This window comes from Denticeps clupeoides, chromosome 15 (assembly GCF_900700375.1).
Source record: "Denticeps clupeoides chromosome 15, fDenClu1.1, whole genome shotgun sequence".
Taxonomy (NCBI): domain Eukaryota; kingdom Metazoa; phylum Chordata; class Actinopteri; order Clupeiformes; family Denticipitidae; genus Denticeps; species Denticeps clupeoides.
In genome coordinates, this window is record NC_041721.1 from 4,888,457 (window position 1) to 4,897,625 (window position 9,169).

A 9,169-nucleotide genomic window follows, 5' to 3' on the forward strand; every position below is an offset into this window, starting at 1 on the left:
GCGCTGTAAAACTATTGCAGGTCTACGGTATCTTTGCTGGCTTTACGCAGTGAATCACGCTTCAATATTCCAGCACCCCTGCAGCCACAGATCTCCTAAAAGTCATTTACAGTTAAGCTGATGATCTTTTAAGAGTTTTAACAATTTTCTGCAAAAGAAAAACACATTTGCACATTCATTTCAGAGAAGATATGGTCATGAAAATTTGCCTTGGAGGAATGGAAACATCACAGAAGGTGTTTCGTAAAAATGTGCAAGAACCCTGTAGAGGAAGTTCTCTGGTACGGGCAGCATCTCTGGGTTCTGCTGAAACGAGGAGATGCATAGACCTGGTGCCCAAGCCTCCTGTAGGGTTTTTAAATTAGAATTTTTAAGTCAGCCTAGACGGAATAGATTTGTGTGCACATCTCAGGACGACAGATGAGCCAAATGTCCACTAGCATTCGTCCATTAGTCTTTGTCCTGTTTATTGCGGCCGCGAAGAGCCCTGGGACGCGGGGCGGGGCACACACACACGCAGGGTTCACTTACAACTGGGGACAATTTACCTTCACCAATTCATCTACATGCAAACTCCACACACAACGTCCAAGCCAGGAGTCCAACTCGCCACCCTGGAGGCTCTGTCGCTTCGTGTCAGTATTTCAACCAGAAGACCACAAGGTCCCAGGTTCGAACCCCACTTGCTACCGTCGTGTCCCCTAGCAGGACACTGGACCCTGAGTGTCTCCGGGAGGGGGTAACAAAGTAACAAAAAAACCCGTCGGCCATGATAAGATGCGTAATTTGGCACTTGAGATGAATTAAAATGGAATAAAACGAATTTGAAACGTGATTGCTCGGCGTAAGTCGGCCAGTGGGGGGCGCTCCAAGATCTCCAACACGGTCCGAACTGCGCAAAAACTCTCCCGGGGTCTCCGTCTGTGGAGCGATGGGACCGGATTTAGTGAAACGGGGTCTCGGTGTCGGGTGGGACGCGGGGAAAGTTCCCTCCCACGTTAAACAGGAGCATTTCGACATGCCGCTCTGTGCATTCATGAAAGCGTAGCTTTTAATAAAATAAAAAAAAGAAAAGAAAAGAAGAAGAAGCGTGACTGGAAGCCGACTCGGAGGAGCAGAGAGAAGGTAAAAGGTGAGTTACAATGCACGGCTTTCCCAATATAAATGCATTATTGCCATGTGCGTTAGACTTGGCAAGTTTATTTTTTTTCCAACGAGGAGGTCGTGGAATGGGAGGATGGAGGAAGTGTCGTTTTTTTTTTACACTTAGCCAAAGGAGTTGAAATGCATGAAAAGGCAAGAAGAATTCTAGAATGAGAATTCTACATGCATGTCTGGTCAGCTCTGGTCAACCATGCATCACAGGTCAGATACGAGAGGAGAGCAATTTTCACTTCAGTCTCAACGAAAGCAGACGAAATAGCACATCTGAAAACAAAACCCCTTAAGTCTACTTTCATAGCTTAATAGTAACATATTAGGTGTGTGTTATTAGGCTTTTTTGGAGGAGAACCTCTAATGAGATGTATTTCCTTCGCGAGAGACAGAAGGCAGCGGAGCGATGGAGGACATGACGGTTCACGAGTCGCCGAACCCTGAGCCGACCCCCACGGAGACGACCGACCCCGAGGTCCAGAAGGAGAGACCCACCAGCATCCAACAGCGGGAGAAGTGGGCCAACAAGATGGAGTTCCTGCTCTCCATGGCCGGAGAGATTATCGGCCTGGGCAACGTTTGGCGCTTTCCCTATCTTTGCTACAAAAACGGCGGCGGTGAGGACGGGCAGCGGCGTTTTCCGGCAGATCGTGCACAGTGTGTCCAGTGTGATTAGTTGCTCGCGTCTTATCGCGCAGCAGGCCGCGGCCTGTGTCATTAACATCAATAAAGCTTCTGTATTCAGCCAAATAAAGAACGTCTGTTCGGAGGTCCCCCCCTCCCTTCCGGAGATTTCCGAGGGAAATGCATGTTTGGGCGAACCAGGCCTTACGATTTCAAGGCTTTAGGCAGACGTTTGTGTGTAAGTGTCAGGTCAATAGAAGATAAGCCTGTCTGGATGTGGTGTACAGGTAATTATTGGAAACTTGATGGGTGAATGGACTCAGACATCCTGTGACTCAGTGCGCCTTTGTCTCCCGCCGGCGTCTGCAGGAGTGTTCTTCATCCCGTACTTTGTCTTCCTTGTTTTCTGCGGGATTCCCATCTTCTTCCTGGAGACGGCACTGGGCCAGTACACCAGCGAGGGGGGAATCACTGCCTGGCGGAAGATCTGCCCCATGTTTGAAGGTCACGTCAGGCTCCCGTTAAGTGCGCTGTGTCTAACGCCATCCTTATATCATGTCTAACGTGCTGCATGCACTGTCTCCGTAGGGATAGGGTTCGCATCTCAGGTTATTGTATGCTACCTGAACATCTACTACATCGTGGTGCTGGCCTGGGGCTTGTTCTACTTCTTCAGTTCATTCAGGAGCCCCCTGGCCTGGACCACCTGCAGCAACGAATGGAACACTTGTAATGCCAACCTCAGACATACTTCAAAAATTTCCTAAACACGTAATATGTGCACACACACATGCTAAGCACTTCTTTACAATATATACATACAAACTGAAAATATTACGTATATATTTGTGTGTGAACCGAAATGAAATTTTTCATTTGTGATCAATTTGATAAATGTATCTGCTTATTAGTTAAATGCATGGATTATGACTGTGTGGAAATCGACCAGCGTAGTGCGCTGCACTGTAATTCATTTTTCACTCAGTGTACTGTGGTATTACATTTTTTTGTAAAACATTTAGTTTATAGTCGTAATTAATCAAAAAAGGTTGGAAACGATAGCTGATTACAGGATTTATCTTTCCCTGTAGTTCACTGTCGCAGTAGCTCAGAGCTCTTCAACCACAGCAGGTGATGACGCCGGACAACATGAACCACACGTTACCTGCAAACCCCGGCACCTCCTGACCTCGTGTTTCTCTCTCCTTACAGCTCACTCGGACCTGCTCATTCCTCTGAAGAGGAGTTCTGGGAGTATGTTCCTCTGCATATTTTACTCGGTGGAACCTTTGCTTCTGCCGGAAGAGTGTCGGCGTAGATTATGCAAGACTGAGCAGGCCGCTGGAATTGGTCTGGGGCCCCGTGTGTTTGGTTGTGCAATAGGTTGAGCTTGATGAGAACAATATGTGTGGATTCCCCTCAGCTCTCAGATCCAAACGAGAGCCTCCAGGAGTCAAACAGAGGGACGTTACGTCTGCATTTATCATGGCACTCCTCTCCTTTCATCCGTTTCGAGCATTGTAAACAAGTGGAAAATCCATGCTTTCACCCTGTTTATGTGTCAGATATGGGCCAAGTTCATCAGGCATATAGGATCAAACAGCCTTGCAACTTGCCGCTCATCATTGTAATCCTTTACTCCCAGGCACCGGGTCCTGCGGGTGAAACAGGACGACTTTCAGGGAAGTCTGGGTAAGGTGAACTATGATCTGGCCCTTTGTCTGCTGCTTGCCTGGATAGTCTGCTACTTCTGCATTTGGAAGGGGGTCAAGTCTACAGGGAAGGTAAACATCTGTACTGACATGGAGTGATATGCTGACTTTATAATTAGTTTCTTTGCCATGGATAATGGACAAAATAGTTTCACTCTCATAATAGACTCTCACCGTGTGCTTTATAGATTTATTGTGGTAGTAGCCTGGTGGGTAACACACTGACCACAAAGTCCCAGGATCAACCCCCACTTTATGCAAGACACTTAACCCTGAGTGTCTCCAGGGGGACTGTCCCTGTAACTACTGATTGTAAATTGTTCTGGATAAGGGCGTCTGGTAAATGTCTTAAAATAGTCCTGCTTTATCGCAGTGTTATATAATTAGCTCTAGAGAAACCCTATGTTAGCATAAACTAATACATGATTAACAAATAAAGTCATTGATATATAATAATAAATAATAGTACATTTACTGCTTATACTCAGGTATACCTATGTTGATTTGGTTAGATACACATACACAATGTAAAAGTAGAGTTAACTAATAATAATTTAAATAACATTTAATGAAACCTTCCAGATCTTACAGTTGATCTTCTTTTTATTGACACTGCTGATTTAAGTTCAGGAGAGACCACTCTCAGAAGACATAAATCACACGTTTGCATTTCTACTGTATAAAAGTTTATTAAAGTGTGTACATTATTGAAATGCGAACATACATGTGTCTGTCGCAGGCAGTGTACTTCACAGCAACGTTCCCGTACCTCATGCTCATCATACTCGTGATCCGTGGAGTGACGTTGCCAGGTGCTGCCGAAGGAATTAAGTATTATCTCTTCCCTGACCTTAGCAAGCTTGCAAATCCTGAGGTGAGTCGGAAAGAAGGAAACTTTATACCGTAAAAAAAAAAAATTAATTAATTTAATTCATTTCAAGTTAATGTCATCTCACTATCAGGTACTTTTACATTGCATTAAAAGAAAAATGTCAGTCATGATAGGTTATGGTAGCAATATTTCTGCAGGTGGTACTGAGATCTTTATAGTTAAAAGGATGGTTGGGTCATTGTAGGTTCCGATAATCATTTCTAAGCTTCGGGTGGTTTATTAAAGTATTTGAAGATGTATTTGGCACCCCTATCCGCAGTATAACTTGCAGTAAGGGTTAAAAAGGAGCATTCGGAAACAGGACGTAGTATAACCAAACCCCTACGAGACTGTGAAGACTTAGTATGTGTTATCCTGTGGTGTTCTCTCAGGGCCCAGATAAATGAGTGTGTGTGGATGTAAAGTTTAGGGGGCAGGGGGGTTGCCCTACTGAGCATAAAGCATTGCCGAATGTGGCTAATGCAAACCATATGTCGGAAACAGCGACTGCGGCACTGTGAAGCTGCAGATGGTTTAAGCAAACAAACCCGGAGGGCCTTAAAGCCGAAGCGGAGTACTGTACCCCAGGATTGAGTGTCTGAACGCCCGTTTCTGTCTTTTTCGCCATAGGTATGGCTTGCAGCGGGGACCCAGGTGTTTTTTTCTTACGCTGTCTGCCAGGGGGTCCTCACGGCACTCGGCAGCTACAACAAGTACAACAACAACTGCTACAAGTCAGTGGAGCCAGCAGGCAATGAACCAGAGAACAGACATTTATTATAGAGTACAGGCCAAAAGGTTCTTTATTTTCAAGACCATTGGTCTACGTTGGTAGATTTTCACTGAAGGCATCAAAACTATGAATGAACACATGTGGAGTTATGTACTTTTGTCACGGGTGGGCTGGACATGGCGGTGAAGGAGGACGCATTCGCACGATCACAGGACAGGGGTTTAATACAAACTTCACAAGACAAGGGAACATCTACACGCACAATGACCCGACAGCAAACAGACACGAGCAGGATAGCTTTATACAATTATATAAATAGACAGCAGGTGAACACGATCAGGGAACATTACACAGGACAAACATGAAACTCCAGTCCGGACTCCGGATCCGGAGTCAACCCCTGCCAGTCCGGATCATGACAACTTTACAAAAAACGGTGAAATAACTGAAAACGTGTTTTATATTCTAGTTTTTCAAAATAGCCGCCCTTTGCTCTGATTACTGCTTTGAACACTCTTGGCATTCTCTCGATGAGCTTCAAGAGGTCGTCACCTGAAATGTTTTTCCAACAGTCTTGAAGGAGTTCCCAGAGGTGTTTAGCACTTGTTGGTCCAGCTCACCCCAAACCATCTCGACTGGGTTCAGGTCCGGTGACTGTGGAGGTACTTAACTCATGTGTTCATTCATAGTTTTGATGCCTCCAGTGAGAATCTACCAATATGTTTCCGTATTAAAAAGTGTTTGTTACTGGATGCAGCACTAGGTTGAACTGAAGGAATGTGGTGCTGTTGTCTGTTGGTCCTCAGAGACTGCGTTGGCCTCTGCCTCCTCAACAGCAGCACCAGTATCTTCGCTGGCTTTGCAGTCTTCTCTGTCCTTGGGTTCATGGCCCACGAGCTGAACACATCCATAGATCATGTGGTGCAAGCAGGTACTGATCCAGTCCTCACTTAAAACATAAAACCCACTTGGCTGCAATGTTCAAAAAAGTAAAAAAAAACAACAACACATAAAACGCATACATTTATTCAATACCTAAACATGTTTTGGATAAAACAGCCACAAGAGGGCACTGGTGCTTCATACAAAATCTAGAGCTATAACACTCTGATTTACCCAGAGTTGATTTGAAAGTCACTGTGCTATAAAGTATTAAATACTCTATTTTATTCACAAGTTACCATCAGATATGGCATACAAACTGTAGCCCTGCCCTCTGGTTCTTTTAAGGTGTTGGCCTGGCCTTCATTGCATATCCCAGAGCCCTGGCGCTCCTCCCTGCAGCTCAGTTCTGGTCTGTGCTCTTCTTCCTCATGGTCATCTTCTTGGGTCTAGACAGCCAGGTACAGCACGGGGAAAATAACGTTCCGAATGTTCGTGTCAGATGTTTATTTACTGTAAGGTCAATTTTTTTTTTTTTTCTGCCAAAGTTTGTGTGTGTGGAGAGTCTGGCCACTGCCATCACCGACTTGTTCCCTGCTGCCCTGCGCAAGCCGGGCCGACGGGAGGTCCTGGTGCTGCTCATCTGCGTCATATGCTTCCTTCTGGGTCTCACGCTTGTTACCGAGGTGTGGAGAGTACATGCAGACATACCATATTGTGGAATTGAAAGTTCATTTACAGAATATACATTTTCTGCCCACTGCATTTTTTAATTTAAAGTACACGTTATTCTGTCAGTCCCATAATCACGCTTGCTTAAAAATGGGAGGAGAGGACAACTAAGAATTTACATAAGCATTTCTTTCTTGTAAAGCATAAGACGTCATGCATTCGATGTGCCGTTGGCGCTGTTTCTCTCGAACCTATTCATCTTGTGTGTTTCATTTCGCAACTGCCACTACCACCTGTCCATAGGGAGGAATCCGACTATTTGAACTGATTGACACTTACGGCACCAGCGGAAACACCCTGCTGTTTATCGCTTGCTTTGAGACCATAGCCATTGCCTGGGTCTATGGTGAGTTTATTCTGACCTCGCTATCGTAATGCACTCTTTCTGAAGGTGACTGCCCCAGCTTTGCTTGGTTACTAGACATTCATATTTTTATGCCTTCAAATTATTCTTGAGTTATTTTTGTTTGAAGAATGGGTATTTATTCAAATGGATAGATATTTGTACAAGGCAAATATGGAACATAAATTACACATGGGGCACTGTTTTCATATTGCAGTAATGTTCTAAACATGGGGCTTCTTCTGGCACCTCACATAAAATACATACACATAAAATAAGAAAGAACTTTATGTTGGTGTGTAATTATTTCTGTCACCACAGTCTTATTGATATTTATTGATATAAATTGTAAGAATGCCTTTGATGTTAAATAAGTAAACAATTCCCACATGTAGCATATTTGAGGCAGTGGTGGCCTAGCAGTTAAGGTAGCGGCCCCGTAATCAGAAGGTCGCCGGTTCGAATCCCGATCCGCCATGGTGCCGCCAGAGGACACATTTTGTTGTGTGCACCATGTTCTTCACTTTCCCTTTTTACTAATGCCAGTGAAAAATAGTGAATTGATTGACAACGTTAGCAAATCAATGGTGACAAAGAATTTTTGTACGCACCAACTGTCAACCTCGGAACTGAAGTACAATGCAGAAGTTGTCGTTACTGAGAAGAAATTCCAATGATTTATTAGTCAAGGTATGACTAATGATCAACACACTGATCATTTTATAAGTTGATTGAAACATTTTTTACTCTCATATACGAGTATAAACACAACATTAACAGGGTCACTGCAACAAACTGGCCCACTTCTTTATTTGAGTCGATCCTTTATTTATTTTCACCCTGAATGTTTATTATTTGTATTGAAGATTTTATGGTGGCCATTTTTGGTAAGCCTCTCAGATAAGTGCTGCATCATGCTAACACAATGCTTTCAGACCTCTGCTGAGATTTCGGTTTCAGCACGTTCCGTATTACATGGGAACCAGGGCAGATTTTTATTCAAACGAAATGAAACTGTATTATCATGATGCGAAATAATGATGATGATGAGGATGAGGATGGCTTTGCAGGTGCAGACCGTTTCTATGACAACATCGAGGATATGATCGGATATCCGCTGTGCCCGGCGCTGAAATACTGCTGGCTGTTTATCACTCCAATCATCTGTGGAGTGCGTGCTTCCGTTTGTTCTTTGCATATTCAAATCTCAATGCGAATTTTCTGATTCTGGAACGACCCCTCTCCTTTTCCTCAACTATGTTCTGTTTCAGGGTACGCTGCTGTATAATGTGTTGTTCCAGTACTCTGAGAACGTTGTGCACAAGAGTTCATCCACTCAGGTTCTCTCCTCGTTGCTCATCGTGACCCCAATGGTCTGCATCCCAGTCTACATGCTGATCAGTCTGTGGCGGGTGAGATAACATCCATCCATTCCTCCATCCATCTGATTACGTCATATTAGCATACCTGGTCAGCTTGCTGATGTGGATAGTGTGGCATCGTTTGCAGAACCGTGAGGGGATAGCCACGCCCTCCAGTGACCTGCGACAGCTGAAGCCATGCAGTCCTCGACTAACACTGTGTGGCATAATTGTTCTTGAAGCACAGAAGCCTATGCAAAGAACCAAGACTGAAGAAGAGTCACCGTTCTCCTCCGGAGAGTCTGAGGGAGCACTCGGATGATCTCATCAGGCATGGCTCACTGTTCTTGTGTTCTCGTTTCACAGGGTCACTACTGGACATTGTTATGCCCATTACTTTGTTTATGTCACTTTTAAAAAAAATAAATTCTTTATAGCCATACATCTTTTATACTTTCGCCAAAAAGATGTACATTCAGCACTTCTGATCTGTTTTCCAGATCTTCTTCTGACCTCGAGAAATTCTACATAACGGCATAAGTACATAAAAATGGCAAAATAAAAAATGGGGGTAATCCACAATAAGAAAAAGAAAAAAAACACTTGGCATGCATTCTTTAAGGCCAAACCGGAAGTGGATGATCTTGCATATACCGTGATCTTAAAATTAGCATCTGTCATATTTGTTCATGAAAGGTGGTGGAATGAACACAGACTTGTTGTAGGTCAACAACAACAACAACATTTATTTCTTAT

General features: G+C 44.0%; 1 protein-coding gene across 3 annotated transcripts; it reads left to right on the plus strand.

Annotated features, from left to right (window-relative positions):
* The first annotated feature begins 51 nt into the window (after positions 1–51).
* On the plus strand, positions 52–8,855 carry LOC114764260 (sodium- and chloride-dependent GABA transporter 2-like). Of its 3 annotated transcripts, none has more exons than XM_028953739.1 (16): positions 52–1,125; positions 1,548–1,772; positions 2,149–2,283; positions 2,368–2,508; positions 2,871–2,910; positions 2,992–3,033; positions 3,425–3,563; positions 4,231–4,365; positions 4,993–5,096; positions 5,902–6,026; positions 6,326–6,438; positions 6,526–6,663; positions 6,953–7,055; positions 8,123–8,223; positions 8,324–8,464; positions 8,562–8,855. In XM_028953739.1, exons 2-16 carry the CDS (start codon positions 1,562–1,564, stop codon positions 8,733–8,735), a joined length of 1,842 nt encoding a protein of 613 aa, XP_028809572.1. In that variant the 5' UTR covers positions 52–1,125; positions 1,548–1,561; the 3' UTR covers positions 8,736–8,855. The 3 variants fall into 3 exon arrangements, 2 of the variants coding, with proteins under 2 accessions (XP_028809572.1, XP_028809571.1); XM_028953738.1 differs by having other exon boundaries at positions 53–1,132; XR_003742486.1 differs by lacking the exon at positions 8,123–8,223 and having other exon boundaries at positions 52–1,132; positions 8,562–8,700.
* Positions 8,856–9,169: the final 314 nt, after the last annotated feature.

Coding starts and splice junctions, on each gene's coding strand:
- LOC114764260 (XM_028953739.1), top strand. CDS start 1,562: ATGGAGGACATGACGGTTCACGAGTCGCCGAACCCTGAGCCGACCCCC. Junction 2,284..2,367: donor GATCTGCCCCATGTTTGAAG/GTCACGTCAGGC, acceptor CTGTCTCCGTAG/GGATAGGGTTCGCATCTCAG. Junction 3,034..3,424: donor TCTGAAGAGGAGTTCTGGGA/GTATGTTCCTCT, acceptor CTTTACTCCCAG/GCACCGGGTCCTGCGGGTGA.